This window comes from Corvus moneduloides, chromosome 7, assembly GCF_009650955.1.
Source record: "Corvus moneduloides isolate bCorMon1 chromosome 7, bCorMon1.pri, whole genome shotgun sequence".
In the NCBI taxonomy this organism is placed as follows: Eukaryota; Metazoa; Chordata; class Aves; order Passeriformes; family Corvidae; genus Corvus; species Corvus moneduloides.
Genome location: NC_045482.1, coordinates 22,070,234 through 22,089,867, shown reverse-complemented (window position 1 = coordinate 22,089,867; position 19,634 = coordinate 22,070,234). Strand labels below are relative to the sequence as shown.

At 36.8% G+C, this 19,634-nt stretch overlaps 1 protein-coding gene across 4 annotated transcripts in view; it reads right to left on the bottom strand.

The window, feature by feature from the left end:
• KCNH7 (potassium voltage-gated channel subfamily H member 7) overlaps positions 1-19,626 on the bottom strand; it is a 225,030-nt gene extending 205,404 nt beyond the window's left edge. For 2 of the 4 annotated variants that reach the window (XM_032114038.1, XM_032114039.1), the window contains exons 1-2: positions 18,818-19,626; positions 16,606-16,836 (exon numbers count right to left, since the gene is read on the bottom strand). In XM_032114038.1, the coding sequence (XP_031969929.1) occupies positions 16,606-16,836; positions 18,818-18,893 (307 nt within the window). In that variant the 5' untranslated portion in view covers positions 18,894-19,626. The remainder of the gene's footprint in view (positions 1-16,605; positions 16,837-18,817) is intronic. The other 2 variants (XM_032114041.1, XM_032114040.1) reach the window with 1 other exon arrangement.
• Between the last annotated feature and the right edge of the window lie 8 nt (positions 19,627-19,634).

Sequence of the window (19,634 nt, the reverse complement as noted above, 5' to 3'; positions counted from 1 at the left end):
CTCTGAAGGAAAAAGGTGTGTAATAGTAGTGAATTTTTAATTTGTCCCTTCTGTGTCCCATACTCTGATATTTATTTTAGAAGATAGATCCTCTATGATATAATAAGAAAACCATCGGTGAGCTATTAAACAAATTGGAGTTATCACTTTCCTAAATCTGTAGCTCAGACTAGATTTTCAGAAAGGTTCTTATTTAGGGATAGAACCCAGGCCATAATTTCACACCCAATAAATAATCAAAATCCTCACAAATAACTGAATCAGTACACTTTTCTTGAAAATCTGAAGGAAAGGTGAAGACATCTTATAATTTGAAAAAAAATTAGAGGGTTAAAACTATGGGCACCTTTGTAAAGAAAGACTGGGATTCTTCCTAACTGGCAAACCACAGAACTGAGTAAACAGCTACTTGCTAGGTGTGCTCATCTGATTCATGTTCAGCATGTGACCGTACCAGATGCTTTACTTGAGTTGAAGGATAATTTCAATAGAAGAAAAAATGTAATTCTAGGTACTCTTGAGAATTCACATTTCCCTTCTTCTCCCCACTGAAAGTTACAGTAATATTAAAGGTGAAATGAGCTTTATGCATGGAGCTAATGGGACACCTCTTCAGCAGGTTTTTGCATGCTTGTCTCTCACTTGCTTAAACTCAGACTTCTCAGGGACCCTAGGACTGTAGCCCTGAGAGTCTAAAATTTCTCAAAATAGTTTTGATTTGACCATCACTGATTGAAGACTGATACACTTGGCACAACTAAAACAGATTTTAACTTGATTCAATCCTAGCAAAGTTTTCCTTTGTACACTGCTGTTGCACAAGAATATTATCAGTTTGCTCAAAGTATTGGTAGTACAGGACAGACTCCAAAACCTTTCATTTTGTTTTTGGGTTTTGGTTTTTTGCTTGTTTGATTGTTTGGCTTTTCTTTAGTAATTTTTTTTTTTCTTTTACAATATATAGATGATATGTCCACAACAGGTAATAATGAACTTTCTTTACAATTCTTCAATTCCTTTCGGAAAGTTTCCTTTACAGATAATATCTCAGAGATAGAATGTTAACTTTGATTGCTGATCTCAGTTCAGCATCACATACATTTCTGGTATTTTATTCCTGTAAAATGTAAAACGCTATCAAACTCCAACAAAGATATGCATGAAGGCCTCTATACTGCCTAAAATATTGAAAGGAAAGCTGAATTTACCATTGCAGGCTTTAGAAAAAGCAGTTTGACGTGATGCAAGGTTCCTCTTTAGACAGAGGTTCTGCTTACCCTTTTTGTTGCACTTCAGAAAGGCTGTTTAGGTAGACTTAATGGAATTGTCAATCCTGTACTCAAAAAAGGCTTCTATTTAGCTTTAACACTTTAAAAGTGTTTAGCTTTAACACTTTTTTAAAATAAGACCATTTTTTTTCCCCAGCCAATAGATCTGGGCAGTTCGGTGGTTGAACTCACTGCCCTGATCTCTAAAATTTCCTATGACTATTTTGGGTACCAGAATTAAAAATGTAATTTCAAAGAATAAATATGCCATAACCCTACATATTAGGGCTGAAGTTAGTATGAAAATACTTCAGTTTTAAAATACCTGCATGCTATTTTGCTCTCATAATTGATTGCAAACTGTACATTATAATATATTGTGTATCTAAAAAACAATGCCTTGCTGATCATTAAAAAGGTGATCTGTTCAAAAGAGTTGCAAAAAAGCATATATTTGTAAAGCCTTTATCAAATATGTAACTACTGAATATTTTCAAGCATTTCAAATCCAGGTAAAAAAATAAAATCTTTTCAGTTATTCAAAAACCTTAGAAATGAAACTCAATTTCTTTGGAAGGTTTCGTTTACATTTCTTTTGTTTCTAGATAAAGATCATAAATAAATGGGATGTAAACAGAGTTTTGAAAGTTATGTTATTCACAAAGTAAAGTTGTTTTGTAATACCTGTGTGTAAAGATAACTGTGTTTCTCTGAAAAACACAATATCAGAAACAAGGATAGAAAAGCCATCCTTTTGGCTCTTGCTCACATTCTGACTTTAGTCGAGCCTTGTAGGGCCAAGTATCTTTAACCGTTCTTGACAAAAACAAGTCAACATTTGCAATTGGCTTGTCATGGGCAATCTGACAAGGAATATTTGGTCCAGTCCAAGAATGAGAAATTATTTGTATAATCTCATTCCTTTAAATTAAAACTAAGGCACACGTCCCAGTACTACGCACACTAAATTAACCCTGTGCAGAAATAAAGCACATACAAGTAGCTACCCTGAACACTACACTGTATCGTTTACATGCAGAAATGGGTGCAAATAAAACATCAGTCTGTAAATCCCTCACCGACTGCCTTAGACATAGGAATGGCTTTGCATCTGAGCTGAAATAAAAACACACTTAAATAAAAAGTTACAAATTGAAAAACCCTTGCATAATACTATATTTTAATGCATATTTTAGATGTGTTCTCTCCTGCATCAACAAATTAACTGATGTAGGGGCAACCAGCCAGCATTTCAAATGTAATGCCAGGAACTGCTGCTGTATACCCTCAAGATGCTTTTATCTGTCGCATGAGAAGAGAGTAAAAGACAGTTCCTGTTAGGCAGTTAGTAAAGCAGGTTTGATGAACTTTTAAACATCACATTAGTATGATTAAAAGTAAAATCCAGCATGAAACAGAGAGATCTGCAAGTGTTAAATATGTATGCAATATGGAGAAAAATTATTTTAGTAATAAAATTAAAAATATTGTCAGTGCTGGTTTAGTCAGTGGAAGTGTATTTGATGAAGCTTATCAGCACCTTCAAGCAGCAATTGAATTCATCATTAATAATATTCATTAAATATGCTTTGTCACATTGTGCTTGTTTAACAGTCCTTGTCTATAGATAAAGGAAATATGAAATGGGTTACAAATCGCAATAGGCTGTCAGGCTCCCCAGCTGGGGTGACTTAAACAAGTAGGATTATGTCTCAGTTATCTTTTTTAATATCCTCAGATGGAATCGCATCCCTAAATGGTGGGTATTTGAAGAGGTACTGCTTAAACCCATGGGTCTGACATCCCTGCAGTGGCACACAAAGTGTAGGATTCCCGGTGTTCTGCTGCTGTGCTCTGTGTTAGGGGCCAGCTCCAGCAGGACACTGGGTGCCATCAGTGCCAGCAGGCAGATGTGCTGAGCTCCTGAGGAGGTAACACACTTCCATACTGACTGTGGTGTCCCACAGGGTAGGAGAAGGGTAGCTGGCATTGTCCTAAAGGAAAAAGTCAGTATTAACCCTTGAAGAAAACAGCAGACTTCTATCTCCCTTAGTCACTAACCTGGAAGAAAAAGTATAGGACAAATCTATCATTTTTTGAAGAAAATGTGAAATTAAAAGTCGCAGAAGAGAAATGGAGAAGAAAATGTCTTTTGCAGGACCTAGATAAGGAAATGTTAGCAACAAACTTTTTCTTCTGAGATAAGACAGTTTTTCAATCATGTTACCTCACTACTTAAAGTCCCTGAAATTAGACAGTGTGAAAAATATTTCTCTCTCAGAAGATCTGATTTTTTCATATCTTTAATGATGAGCATGAAGTGCTCAATAATGTGTACCAGGGACACTGGTTAGTTGCCAGTGCAGTTGCATTTATCTCCTAGAGTAAGACAATTGATCAGCTGCTTCTAAAACTTAGAAGTACGCCATCGCAACTTTCTTTAGCATTAAGCTGGTTTGGATGACTGTACTCCACAGCAAAATAAGCATCAGGATGTTTGTTTTCTTCTAAACTCAAACACTTTTCTATAAAAAATCTGCCAAAGAAAACCAGGCAACTGCCTAACAGCCAGGCAAACTGGCCTCTGTTACAGGAAAATACTGAATTCTTCGTAACAAAATGTGTACCAACATGGAATTTATACAATGTAGCACATCAGTTATGATATTACAAAAGGTCTTCCATCAAAAAATACCTAGGTAGCAATTTCAACCATCTTTAATGCGTAATGTAAAATGATTTCCTAATGCATGAATAAGTGTATCTAAGTTATGTAAAATTTAATGTCTAGAACTTCACATGATACTGAACCATTGAAGAAAAAGTTAGAGTAATGTATAAAAGTAGCACAGATGGCACTTAGTATAATAAAATATATGTAAAATATCCACATATGGGTTACTGAATTGAGAGGAAAAATGAAAGAAGTATGTTGTCTAATTCATCAGTTCTTCAAGCATCACAGAGGATATAGCTCAAATGCTTTCTCAAGCATCTTAGCAGTTCATTCAAATACCCTGAAAAATTAGTAAATGTATTCAAATACCAGTTGGCTCAGCAGAAAACTCATGACTGAGCTCCAGTGAAAAAAAAAAAAACAAGCACTCCCAACAAAAATTATACTTCAAAGAGGTGGGAGCAAGGGCAGGCTACAGGAGAGGAATACTGAAACACTGCCCAGGTGTGCTGGGATCGTTTCGGAAAAGGAAAGGCTGAGCTAGATTTGAAACTCCTGGGATATCAAGGGCAACAAGAAGAGCTTGTGTTTCTAATATGTTAGCAGTAAAAGAATGAACAAGTATAACTTGAGTCTGCTGAAGAGTGGGGAGGGTGACTTAGAGGCAGTGGATGCAGATAAGCTGATGTACCTTAAACATTAACCACCTCAGTCTGGGAAAGGTTTGAATCTTGAGGTAGTGGAAGAGGACTGAGACAGTGATCTGTTGAGGAATTTGAGTCCAGCTATGTCCAGGATAAAGCATACCAGGTTGTACCATCAGGAGCTTTGCCAGTAGATTGAGGAAAGTGATACTTCCCCTTTCCTCAGTACTCAGTTGATCACACCTGGAATAATTAATCCAGCTTTGGAACCCTAGTACAAGAGAAATGCTGATAAATGAGGCCAGCAGAGGCCACCAAGATGTATGTGGACTTAGTGCACATGTCCTTTGAGGAGTGGTTGAGAAAATTGGCCTTGGCTGTGACCCTAGAGTAGAGACAGCTCTGAGGGACTTAATAACAGTCTTTCAATAGATGTGAGGAAATTACCAGGAGATGGAGGCAGGTTTTTATTGAGGTACATAGCAAAAGAATGATAGAAATGCTTTAAATTGGTATAAAGAAAAACCAGTTTCAATATGAGGGTACTGGGACAGGTTGCCCAGAGAGACTCCTTCCTGGCATCCAATCGGACAAGTCCTAAGCAATCTACTCTGAATTCTGGGTTGCTCCTGCTTTCGGCAGGAGACTGGACGACTTCCCAGGTTTCCTCCTGACCTAAATGCTTCAGGATTCTATGAAAATATGATGGTTATAAACGACCAATCTAAGAAAAGGATTCTCTGCTATACTGGAGTGGTAAAATGCTACATATTAGAGTATGTGCCATGCCAACAGAATGCCTTCGGAAAGCAAATACATCTGAGTGATTGCTATTTAATGATTCCCATGTGAAACAAAGCATTACTTGTCATACAGATTGTGCCACTTTCTAAAAAACAAGATACAAACAAAGACTGAAGTCCAGGAGAGGAAAAAGTTACAATCTAAACTAGGTTATGAGGATATCCCTGGTCAATAATAAATTTTAGAGAGATGTTAGTTGAATCTAAACAGATGTATTATATCCTGCAGAAATGTAATTTTTTCCATTGGTAACTTTACGTAGATCTCACAAGTATTCAGGATCATGAAGATCAGAATCCATTATAGACATCTAAAAAGCTGAATCAAGCTAGAGTCTGATAAAATTTCAGTCCTTTGATTGTTTGAAAAGTGGAAGTTTTTTGTTTTGAGGAGGAAATAAAGCCCTGTTTGTTGCATAATACATGCATCAACAGTTAAAAACAAATAATACTTAGGTAAATTTTGCTTTTTTTGAAATAATAATGTACAGCCTCTGTATGACTGATTTGTGGTAGCACCTGAATAAGTGCTATGATTATCACAACAAAGTTCAATGTGAGACAGGGAAATGATAATTTTTTTCTGTTTGAAAAAAGCATGAGCTTAGCAGCCACTGGACTTTCTTAACCATGCCCCCTGAATTTTTTCTTTGTCATTTATTTGGCAGCTCTATTTTCTGTATCAGATTTGGAAAAATTGAGGGCTGAAGCTGACAGAGGACTTGATTCCACCTTTGTGTTCTTTTAACCCTATGTCAAGAGAAAGACACCATTTGGACACTTGCCATTCAGTACAACCCCCAGCTGTCTCTAACCCCATTCTGGCACTTCAGGGTCATGTGTGTCCTCTCTACAAGAAGAAGTCATTTCTCTGGAAATTATTGTTTATTATGACAGGACAGACATGTACCCAACTGCACTACCTAGGGTGTTGTCTTGGACCTGACCTGTAGTCTGAGAGGCTCATATAAGAATAAACCCTATTAAATGCAATTCCTATTAAAGGTAGTTTTACAGAACTATCCTATCCCCTGTTGAATATATTTTATACTTTCACTCTGTTATCCATTTTTTAGACTTGATCATTTTGGGGCTTTTCTGTGGCATTTTTATATATATGTACACTGGGAAATGTTACAATGCAACTTTGGTGTACTGTATTGGAAAAGAGAAGAGGTTAGTGCAAAAATGCAGTAGAGAAGGATGGTTTGGAACGGTGAGCTTTTCCAGAATAATACATCTTTTGAGGTAAAAGACTACATTAGTCAGTCAGCTCATTAGGAGCCACTTTAATTTGCTGTTCAGTTCAAACTTCCTGTGATTGAATGTATTTAAGAAGAAAATGCTTTATTAGCAAAACTGTTGTGAACTATAGAATATCAGTTTGTATTCTATGATGGGGTAGGAGGTCATTTTGGCAGCTCCTCAAAGTGATTTTCAAACCTTTTGAGAAGAAGAAATACACTTCTATAGCATATATTATAATATATACAAATAATTGAAAATCTAGTCCTAAATTTAATTTTCCATGTAAAACTTCAGGTCAGTGATTTCTCTTGCAGTAACTGAACCTCAGTGTGCTCTTCATAGCTACAATAACTTAGCTATATCTGATATTTTAGTGCCTGTGAGATCTGAGGGGCAATTGGCCACACCCCTCCCCAACATTTAGATAATCTACTTTCCAGTAACAGTTGAGATTAAATGTGTAGAATTTTTTCTCCATAATTTCAAAAATGAGTTGACATCTTTTCTTCAGATACTCCTCAGAAAGTGAAAATAAAATCTTATTTTTTTTGTTTTTTATTTACAGGAAAATGATCCCAAGGTAAAAAAGGATTAAGAATTAAATATTATTTTAAAAGGAAGCAATTCAATCTATTCCCACAAAGCAGGGACAAATGCTCTTGCACATTCAGATGTTAAAGAGATTATGTTTGAAATGCAAGCAGCCACACAATGTATTTGTTGGGCTAATAATTATGTTTTGCAAATGTCGAGTTCTGCAGAGACAGTGATGCTACTGGTAATTCTGCTACTGCAGGATCTGGTTTTTTACAAATGAGGTCAAAAGACAACCAGAAATGCATGTAAAGAGATCTGCATGGTCTATGGAATAGCTCCCTTAGCTGTAATGTTCTTAGTTTGTGTAGCTGTTTCTACAAAATAGCCTTGCATACCCATCAGCTAGGAAGAAGAGTTGTCTGTGAAACATGCATTCCTTCCTCTTTTCCCTGCTTTAAGTTACCGTGAACATAGGAGGGGGAAGCCACGTGCACCCAGCTCCTGATCTACAAACATCACACAAATCAGACACTAATTCTGCTTGTAGCTGCAGTAGCAGTGAGTAGTTTTTAATTAACTTTTTAAGGCATTTGGGAGCATTGTTAGATCCTACTTCTAATACTGACGTGAGAAGTGATTTGCAAGTTTCAGGATAAAGAGGAACACGGTTTTATTACGTTTTGTGGTTATCCACAAACAGTACTCAAACTCTTCTTTATCCCTCTACAAAACTTTTCTTTAAAACTCTGTGAGTAAAACACTAAAGATGCTTCTGTGCATTATGTACCCACATTTTTGTTGCCATAAACAGTGTAACTTACAGAAAGACTAAGGATGCTCTGCAAAGGATGCTCTGAATGGTGAACTAGCATGGCCTGGCTCAGGACTGACATTATACATAAGCTTTCATACAAGTTTGTGACCTGCTCCATTAATTCACACAGAAGGCTCAGATGTTGATTTATAGATAGTTTTGTACTTCAAGGCTGCTACTACTCTCTCACATAATATGGTTATGTTGTCCATGACTCTGGAAATAGTCCTTCTGGGAAGTGTTGTTTTTCCTGTTGGATAGACTTTGGTGTTAAATTGATTCCTGGTATATTTTATCAAGCAAAAATAACACTGGGCACTTAAAATGAAAAAAATTGAACACATTTTCCTTTCTTTTATTTTCACTATTTAAAATGGCACGGACTTTAGGTTTTCTTTCTTTCTTTCTGAATTGGAAGACATTTTTAAAGCAAGTAGACAGAATAGCAACAGTATTTTACCTTAAATACCATGACAATAGGATTTATGGACTACCGAGTTTCATGTTCTTTTAAAAGTATAAAAAGAAATGCCATAAACACAAAATACTAATGAGATTATCTGGCATTTTTTCCCAGAGAGGAAGGAGTAAAGCAGATTGGCATAAATGAGTTTTGAAAGGAGGAAATTTGCAAGCTATTTTCAGAGATACACTTGCATTGATTTGAATGAAAATCAGCAAATAATGCTCTAAGAAATAATCTCAAAAGGGCACAGGCGCCAAAGTCTGAGAACAGCTGGGAGTAAGTGCTTTAGCACATGCATGTTAGTGATGAAACACATTTATGTGATGATTAACAGCTTTTCAAGCAGCCTAGGTATAAGACCTTGTTCTGAAGTTCTCTCTGCCTGTCTATCGTGTGGATAAAAATGGAGGAAAGTTTTGTCTGTGTTTTGCATGTCTTCTTCATAATATGTTGTCTTTTTATGCAGCAACAGAGATCCAGCTAAAACTAATTAGCAAAGATATACTCTGTGTCTGTACGAGCAGTGCTCCAATGCCTAAAGATCAGGATTCCTTAGTGTTACAAAACTTAAACTTTGCAATTTAATTCTATGAAAGCTGTTGGTGTACAAGCTAAGTCCTGTGTCAGTAGGTATCGATATCTTGCTGTCAGACCTTTAGGAGGAGTGTTTCTGGCCACAGAAACAATCAGTTGCCATATAGTCCTGTGCATTTGCTCAAAAAAAGGCCAAGATTTCATAAGCTGTCAAGGATCAGTATTCAGATTTTGTGATAGATCTAATTTCCTAGTATTTGAGGAAAACTGGTTGTTGTGCTTCTCTGAACTGACCATTTAGGCCATTTAGACCATTAGACCTTCTGGTTTCCACTGCAGTCTAATTTGACAAATCAGAGATTTAAACGAGGTAATGGCAAAATGTAAGAGAAAATATTTTTATTGACTGTGCTATTATGGAGGAACAAGGACAGGAAAACAAGAAATTTCAGCAGGTAGGCAAGTACTGAATGCAGCTGTGATTTCTGGCCTATGCTTTCTTCTGGTCATTTCCACTCACTATCAGTAATGAAATAGTTAATAATGTTGACACTTAAATACTATCTTTAGGTTTTCATGATATGATGGCTCTTTGCTAACAGATAAGCCGGACTATACTCTTTGTGTGGATAACATTTCAATGCTATAATTGAAGGCAGTATCAAAACTAGGTATAATAAGATCTATAACTGGAATCCAGTTAATGAAACAGAAAAAGACAAGACCTTCTCTTTACACTGTTTACTCTGACATTTTTTCAGATTGAATTTTGGTATCCTTTGTGGTGATCTTTCCTGATGAGATTTCACTGTGGTTTTAGTAGTAAAGAATTAAGGAAATTAGAAATGAAAAGGCTGTATTGAGAAAGTTGGTGAGGAAGCTTAAAACTGAGTACCTGTGGAAATTCTGGAGGACAAAAAGTATTTTTAACTAGTTATGACTATAATTCTGCTTTCAAAATGAAATTTCAGTTTAATATCCAAGAAATTATTCAAATATGTATGTTACTTCCTTTAAAAAAACCCCAGTATACCAGACTAAAAAGTTCAGGCTGTACAAAATCATAAGACAAATAGTTCCCGCCTCAGAGATGTGAACTTTCAGAGTTGCAGACAATGTGAAACGAGCTAGTAACTACAGAACCACAATACCCCACTGTCATTGTCATTTATCCGCTCTGCCTGGACTGAGGTTCACAGCTACAGTTCTGATTGCTTTTGAGATATGCGGTTTCCAGAGTCAATTAGCAATTTCCATAGTCAGCTTTGTCTTGCTACTCTGAATCCTATATTGCCTGATTAAGCTTTTTCCATACTAGGGAAGAGTTACCTAGCACATAGACTGGGTCATACGCTAAGTCACATATGTAGGAAACACTTTAAAACCGGACTTGAAACCACTAACATAAAATCTAACCCACACCACTGTCCTCTTTCCACTGCTTGGAACCAGAGGGAACAGCACTGATGTCAACATTGGTGTTACTCGAAGTGCCAAGTTTGGAAATTTGTTTCATATCAAATATGCAAAAGGCTGCTATTAGAAAAGCAGTGGCTCTTCCCCCATGTCTATTGCAAGGTATGATGTCTGATTTTCTCTCTGCATCTCTTTTTGATATATGGGCCAATTCAGTGGCAAAGGGAAAGAACCAATCAATAACATGAATTAGGAGTATGCAATAACTCTCTTCTCATAATGTAACATTAGAAAGGATGCACGATGAAGATGGAAAGAGGACACAATAAATCATGTGAAACCACACCAAAAATAGACTGACAGCATCTGTTCTTTTTGTCTCATAACCCAAAACCAAAATAGCTTTCACTAAAAGGAGCATATTCAAATCAGATAAAAAATTTTGTCGGGAATGCCTAATTAAAAAATGAAACTCTTTTGAGTATGTGTATCATATCATAACCTTATAGTACCATTTCACTCTAGAATGTGTCACCTTTCTTACCACTACAGCACACTTTTTGAAAGTCAGCAATCATTTTTTTCTTTTCAGATCAGACTAGGGAAATTTGGGCCCCTTGACTGGTATAGGTTGGCCCTGTGACATTCTGAATCCTGACATTAAATTGTGCTATGGAAGTCCAGTGGAAGAAGAGTTCTGTCTTAACACTGTACTGAAATGAAAGACTCCTGATCCACTAGCCTGCAGGTTTTTTATTTGTGCCATGGAGGAACTCAAAACTGTCAGAATGTATTTTTCCAAATTAAGATTTTTTTTCTGTTAAAGATGCAGTACCTATAATAATAGCAATTGTATTCTTCATTACTTATTAAAATTATATGTATCTACTCATACCTTTTTGACCCTAAACACTGACAAAGAGAATAATTTAGAAGTCAATTTAATTGCCCTATTTATTCAGATACTATCTCTCATTATGAAAGTCCCCTCCTTATTTAAAATCAATTCATCTTTACCTGGGAAGAAAAAGGAATATATTGGAAAGTCAAGGAGTTGAAAAATAGGAGTGAAATTGACCCATAAATAAGCTTTCTTAGGATATCTAAGAGGTTCTTTATCATAATCATTAGGTATCCTACAAATGTGAATAAGAAGTGACCCACAGTTCTGGGCAGACACAGGAGCCGTATCAGAATGGGGATGGGTAAATGAGATTGCTGAGGTATTATCTCACTGCTGACGGTTCTCCTTGCTGCAAAATCAGCACTACTGAATGGGGCAAGGGATGGTGTTTTCTCAACAAGTACTAAAGCCTAAGGTAGAAACACTGCACTACAGACATAAGAATGGATGTCCTCATTCATTTCCAATAGTTCAACACCTTCAGTAACATTCTGGATTCCCTCCAAGGGCTATTTTAAGAATGCCTGGAAAAAAACCCTGCATTAAGAAAGGGGTTTTTGACAGGTTTTTGTGGGGGGTAACACTTTCTTTATCAAAATGCAGTCAGACAGTATTTCTTGTATCAAGAAGTCCTACACCAGTAGGGTATCAGAGAGATTTGATTCACTGACCTTTCTTAACAGCTCTAGATAAGGCACTGAAATTATGGTCAAGGCTGCAGTTGCTGACCATCATGCTAGAGCAAACCTAAGGGGACTTGACACACATGTAAGCAGCTTTCTTTTCAGCTGTATTTTTTATTGACTGGTAGGTTCACACAAACAGGTGGTAAAACGCCTGTGCTGACTGAAGTCTAAATGAACTCCTGATCTTTCTATTTAAGAACACTTAATACCATTTTCACTTTATTTTGTCAGTATGTTTGCATAATTTTTATTTTCTTATCCTCAAAAAAGAGCAGAAAAGGCCTTAAAATATTTGTTTGGAAATGTGCTTTGAAAATGCAAATATGTTTAATTTGCAGTCAGTCATAGCAAATTATTTTTTTGAAACTGGGTAAACGGCAAGTAGTTTGTGAGGTTTGTACACACTCTGCAAATAAATGCTTGATTTTATCTTTGCTCAAAGCTGTACTCCACCACAGTTCTTCTCATCCCTAGAATATCTGATGCATATAGGCTAAGCTTAAATGATCCTACTTTCCTTTAACAGGTATCATCTGCAAGCTTAGCCATATCCCATCATTGCCCACAAAGCATACAGTAAGAACTAAAAATGTGTGCTGTATAGTACAATACTTTCTGATTATTATATATCCATTCTCAATCCCAAAATAATTATACTTTTTATCTCAAAAGTTTTACAGCTCTACCACCTCAAGCAATATTTTACATCTGTCAAGAATGATTTATGCAATAATGGCTTAAACTGCAAAATGGAGTCCTCAAAGGAAGAGCTGTCAAATATTTTCACCATAAATAACTTTATTAAAATAAGAACTGATATCCTGTATAAACAATATCTTGCCTTCAAGTATCATTCAGATCATATAGCTATAAGATTAGTGAAAAAAGAATTGTGAGATAGTAAGGAATATATGCTATTACTGCTTTGATATTAGAGTATAATTTTTTAATTAAGCAGATGCTAATGCCTAATGGGCAATCCTCAGTAAAAAATCTGTTAAAAAATAATAGTTCTTGTGACTTGTGTGTGTTTATCTACTCCTCTTTTTTTAAAGGGATATTTACATAAAAAAGAAATTTATGTGTCTTTAGTCCCTGAGTACATCCAGTGACAATTGTGGAGCTACTTGTGCTATGAGAACCTGTAAACTTGGACCTTTAGTTTTGGCACCATCTGTTCCCATTAACCATTTTTCTCAGTAATTAATTCTTTTGGTAGCTATGTAATTGCCTACTGTGGCACTATTTGAACAGGACAGAGAACTAGAACTTTGCTTGGATTGCATAGATACCCTTCTAGAAGGAAAAAGAGTAAGAAGAAATTTAAACCAAAAGTAAGCTATATTAACAGTCTAATTCTGATAGAAATACTCCAAGAGTAGCTAGTAAGGCTTTTAGCTGCAGATATTAAAAACTGCTGTGGACACAGCACTGGTGTCGTTGGGACAGGGCCTACTGGGTGCCCAAGTGCAGGCCATCTAAACAGTTACACAAAGCTATCACAGGCATTCAACGCTGCTCTGCACCCTCCCCACACTGCACAGTGAAAAGGGCAACAGGCTCCATCCTGGTTACTCCTTTATAAAACCACGATGCAGAGCATTTTTTTCTCCTTTGACCACTCTGTCTTCTGTCTGTCATGTTTAAGGCAGTGTAAATTCAAACAGTCGCCATTTTCTGAATATCAACTTGCTACAAAATTTTTTCCCATCCTTCTATCCCATCTTCTTTGAGTGTGTAATTTGGCCAAAAGATTAAAGCAGTGAACAAACAGCAGCTTTCAGTCTTGCATCATCAAGATGTTTAAAACTCAAGATCTTGCACTTTCATGGAGAAAAGGAGACTACAGAGCAGTAAAGAACATCAGAATCCTAATTCCCATGTATGTGTGCAACACCATTTTTCTATAGCAAGAATTTTCTTTTAAGCTGAACTTCAAAGCTGTGACATTTTAAAATTATATGAGGTGGTATTTAGAATCAAAAAGAAAAGGCATTATTTATAGAGTGATTCCCTTTCTGATATCTGCATTGCTGGAATTCTGATGACAGGTTAGCTTTATAAGTGATCCCACTGACCTTTGCTTTACTTCAAAATAGTAAAATAATTTTTAATATAATCAGTGGCTTATGTAGAGTAAATGATAGTGTGATGTGGAGTAAGGTTTTATTTGCAATTCACTGGGCATTTAGTCAGGAGTGTGTAATATGGTCTTCAGAACCTCCTATCAGTGGAACCTCAAGAAATTCACACCTTCTTGAGGTGTCTTCCTCCTCCATATGCTTATTATTACGTTAAATATTATACAATGGCTTGCTATGAAATAAAGTGTCAAATCAAACTTTTAAGCAGTGGATAGTTCATTGGAGTAACTTGGGTTACTCACATGGAGAAAGTTACATTTCTGACTGTGCTAGAATTCACCTCTAAAATTGAAAATTGCTGAAATTTACCTCAAGTCTCATACTTAGTCACAGAACACGTGCAAAATAAGCCACTAACCAGGCACTAGACTCTCACATTTTTAGAAAACTGTTGATATTTACTTTGTTCCACAACTTGGAGGAAGTTCTTGTTAGGTATCACTATTCTGTATATTATTATAATACACAGACTATGTTATATATAGCTATACGTATATATGCTATGTATTGAAAAATCAAATTTGAAAATTTGCAAAAGTGAAGATGAAAAGTGAGGTATATAATTTTGAGTTATTTAGAATAACTACAGAATATTTTACTAACATTCATTACATTCATCATAGGGGTAGTTTCAACTTCATGACACCAAATAGACTTCAGATTTTCTATCACATTTTGAAAATAAATTGAACATTAGGTGGAGCAAACAAAAAAAAATCTATATCTATACAAACAATCAAGTTGATAGCCATGCATTTGAGTGTCAGACCTATCTTTTATTTTGACAATTTTTTCCTGATTCACCTGTGTTTGTTTAAATTTAGCAGATCATATAGTGCACATGGCAAATCCTGTTCACATTTAGACAAGTAAAATATTGAGGCAAATAAAGAAACTACTCACAGAAGTGAAGTTACTGAAAACTCTTATGTATAAGATTGTTTACATTGAATAATCTGTAACTCAGCATTCTAAACTATGAAAGATACAGCAATTTTTATGGACAGTATTACTTTGGTTTGTATTGCATGATGCCAGAATTCAGCATTTTAGAAAAGGATCTCTCTCTCTGGTAATTGACAGATAAGCAGTATTTTTAAGTGCCATTCCCTCCCTCCTAATGTTTTGGGAGACTTTAGGACTTTTAAACTACCACATCTCAAAACAGTGCTCCAGGCCGATGGCTGTGAAAGTTAGCAATGACATTCTCCTTTTGCAGTATTATTTTTAACACATGCCAAGTTAATACAAACACAGGATAGATGTGTAAAAGACACACAGTGTCCTGAGAAATCTACGTCCAAGGCACAGCTACAACAACAAACCTTGACCAAAATCTGCTCCAGACCACCAAACCAGATCTAAGAATAAAGGACTCTACTGAGAATCTGCTACGAAGAGTATGCTTAAATATTGGTAGCGTGGGTAGAATGGTTGGCCTGAGTCCTATCTGAATTATACCAGCCTAAGCTAAAAATAATATTACTTAAGTCGCTCCAAGATAACAACAGAATTATTGAGAACAGGATTTAACTCTGTGACTTTAAAATGAGAGAGCACATTGCATGTGATTCTAAAATTGATGTAAACAACACACTGGCACTTCTCCAGAACTAATTTAAGCTCAGCATTTGAATATGAATTTCCTTTTCCTTCTCCCAAGAGTGTACACAGCAAGAGACAAAACAAGGTACACCACAATTATCAATTACTTGAATTCATTTGAAAGATGGGTGTTTCTGTAAATATCTCTGGGCAATTAAAAAAAAACAACAAACCAACCAACAACAAAACACTACATATCACTATTATGTATCATAATTACTTCTCATGCGTATGCATCTTTAAATCTGCAAATACATTTATTCATTCTGTGGTCTGAACAGGAAAAAAAGTGTCAGCAGATTCAGCCATTCTGCATGTATTGAGTCTTTACTGAATAACAGGGAAACTGTTCATAGTCTAGGCAACCCTGAATTTTGACTCTGGCAATACTAGGACAATACTGGTAGTTCAATTGCAAGTACTTCACAATATTTCAGCTTTGAAAAAGACTTGTCCCTTTCTTTATAAGCGAATGCTTTCTTTATGATAGGCTGTTTTTTTCTACTTTTAACTTTGTGGTAAAATACTGCATTTAAAGCAAGTTAGGCTTTCTCTATGCTGATTACTTTACATGATTTACATCTTTAAACCAACCAAGAGGACAACTTCTATTCCAGAGTTGCAAACACTGTGCTGGCTTCATTCAGCTGGTAGAGTGAGCGTACAGTGATATACTCCATACACCCACTACTCTCAGGGCAGATTCCCTTACTGATACACACAAATGTATTTCACTGGACTTCAGAGAAATTACACCACCTCCAGCAAAGGGGCTGGCCAGCACAACATACACACTTCTTTTACCAATCAACTGCTAACCAAACACACAAAAAGTTTTGAAAATAAAACCAGACATTACCATCTTTGTGATAATAGGTGACTTCTACTTTCCTCTCCTCTGACCCCAGCAGGGCTTGAGCAATTTGGGCAATATGATGTCTTTTGGTCTCTGGCCCATGAAGAAAATCACAGGTGCAAGGTTTCTGCATGACATCTGGCCTGGAGAACCCGGTCATCTCACAGAACCCATCATTGCAGTAGATGATAGCACAATTCTGCACTCTAGCATTAGCAATGATGAATTTTTTATCTGCAATAAAAGAAAGTGATGCATTTTTTAGTACTCTTTCAACATTTCTTATAGGGTCGATTGAAGGGATGAATGCTGAACAGCCCTTCTTTTCATGAGAATGCCTGAAATACAGAGATTTTCAGTAATTTAATGAAGATAAGTTGATCCATAGCTTTTAAAGAAACTTGAATTAATTTAGAATACATTAAAGATGAATATAGATTTTTTTTTTAGGAAATAAAACCACATTCAGCAAGTCTCTGTAAATCTCTTTTTGACTTCAAAATTTTGTCTGTTTCAGGCTTCACTGAAGCCCAAGTGATGAGCACCATCCTGTCAGTCGCAACTCCAGGAAAGTCCTTGAAAAGTTAGTAGCTTCTTTTGGGGAGAAGAAGAGCCTCAGGGAAGGGGGTTCTACTCAAGTGAAGGACTTCCTGGTGTAAGGTTCAATCATCTCAATCTACTCTGTATGGATTTTTGTTGAGGTGAATGACAGGAAATTTATAGTCAGTATTTTAAAACTTCTATCTAGAAAATAACAGAAGAAAAAGAAGTTCCTAGAAACAAAAAAAGGGGGCACAGGAAATTATTGTTATGTTGGAAACATTTTACACATGTCACTGAACTTCTGTGCTTTCATCCATCCTCCTTTCCCAAACTCTCATCTCAAAAAGTTTCAAAAGTTTTCAACTCTTATTGGTTTGTTTCTGTTTACAACACACTATTCTCATTGTAATTATAGATGTGCAATTTTGATACACTTACTGCTAATAACATTAATTTTTACTTACTTAAATGCACTAGGAGGTTGCTTGCTTTATAAAAGATTTCTTACATGACACCAAGTAAACAGTCCAAGTCTTCAAAATTTTAAATATGGTCTTTGAACACAGTGACATATTTGGAGATTTCATTCTTACTTTTTCTGCTGTCTTTCAATCATGCTGAACTTTCACTATCACTTGCCTATTTAGTACCTGGTGTTTTATTACCGTCAAAAAATATACACTTCACTAGATAAAAACTTTGAGTAGCAATACTGACTTAGCATATAGAGCAGCACTATCTTTATTTTTTTCTCAAATAATATAGATATTATAAATGCTAATATGGGTTTAAGTATAAGGAAGTATATGAACTGGAATTAGCTGTAAATATTCATACCAGGCTGATACTAAAATTATGCTAAATATTTAAATCAATGTACATATATCAAACTACTGCTTCTAAATGAAATTCATTTTAAGCATCAAGTGTTCCTTCTTACAGCTAATAGGAAACTAGAATTCTGGCCAGGAAAAAACACTTCAGCTTCAGCCTCCTCGACAGGTAGTAAACTGCTGCATTGGAAAAGATCTCACAGACTCTCCCTGAGGATGCATTTGCACTGGTTTGATAGATATTTTAGACTTACATAAACAAAAGAGAGAAATTTGACAGCTCTATTAAAATGCAGTCATGACAACAAGGTAAGAGAGTATTTCCTCTTTAATAACTCTTCTGCATATTTTCTGTTTCCTCTAAATCAAAGTCTGAAATTCTGCTTTAATTTGAAAAGGCAATTATAATTAACAGCATTAACAATCATCATCATAATAAATCTAGCTTATTTTTTAGATATTGCACAGACAGCAAGATCCTACATTCTGCTTTTAGAGCCATCTCACTGGTTCAGAAGAAGGTAAGAGATGTAACTTCTACAGCTATATAATACGTATACAGTCAATGATAAAAACTTGAAATAGTGTGGGGAAAATAGCCCCAACCCCTCCCGTCCCCCTCCCAAGTCTCCCCCGGCCCCAAGCCCACAAGCCAATAATTCAAGTTGGTAATCTGTATTCGAGATCAAAAACATTGCTACTTCTGCCAGGGATCCCCTCCTTACCTCCGGGGTTTTCTTTACAAGCTACAAACTTAAAAATAGTCTGGAGCTGCTGTCCATTTAGTCACAAGCAGAATAAAACTACTATAACAAAATAGATAGAAAGCGAGAACTTACTTTGCCCTTCAAATTTTCGTATGATTGTACCCAAAAATGTATTTTGTGGTGCCACATGACCTCTGCGAACAGGCATGTTTGTACAAGTCTTCGGTTTTCTGTGCACAATGACTTCTCCAAGGATCTCCTACACAGCTCCAGCCCAAAGCACCGAGCCAGCTACCCTTTGTGACAAATCATCGTCCTCTGGAGCTCGGAAATCTCTTCCCATTAGCACCACTTCTAGAGACACGCTTTTCCTATTGGAGTCAGATTCATCCCCCAGTTTCTTTCTTTCTCTCCTTGCTTTCTTTTCTATTTTTTTTTTCCTGGAGGAGCTCGGACGCTATTGTCTGGGGCGGGTAGGGGTGGGGTAAGCAGGAGGAGGTGGCGGGTGGGGAAAGATTACAAGGGTAATCAATCTCTAGCACCAAACATCGCCAATTTTCCAAAGCAAATGGCTGTGACCCGGCAGTTTCCGACGCTGTAGTGGTGGTTTGAGGGCTGGAAGACTAATGTTGCTCCGCTGCCAGAGGGAGTGACGTTCCCCCCCTCCGGGCTTCACCACGGCGCGCAGCAGCTCGGATTACTCAAGCGTGGTTTAGCAAGAGCCAGCCAATAAATCTCTTCAAAACTCAGCGACAAACAGCGACATCAGGAATGAGCTACACCCCAGCAGCACCGCGACGTGCCACGTCCCCCGCCGCGGCGGCTGCAGGGGTCAGCGGGGACCGAGGGCGCTGGCGGCGGGGGGGCCCCGCCACCTCCGGTAGCCCCGGCGTCCCCGCCCTCCCGGCACCGCCAGCCCTTTCGCGGCCCCTGAGCGTGGCCCGCCGGG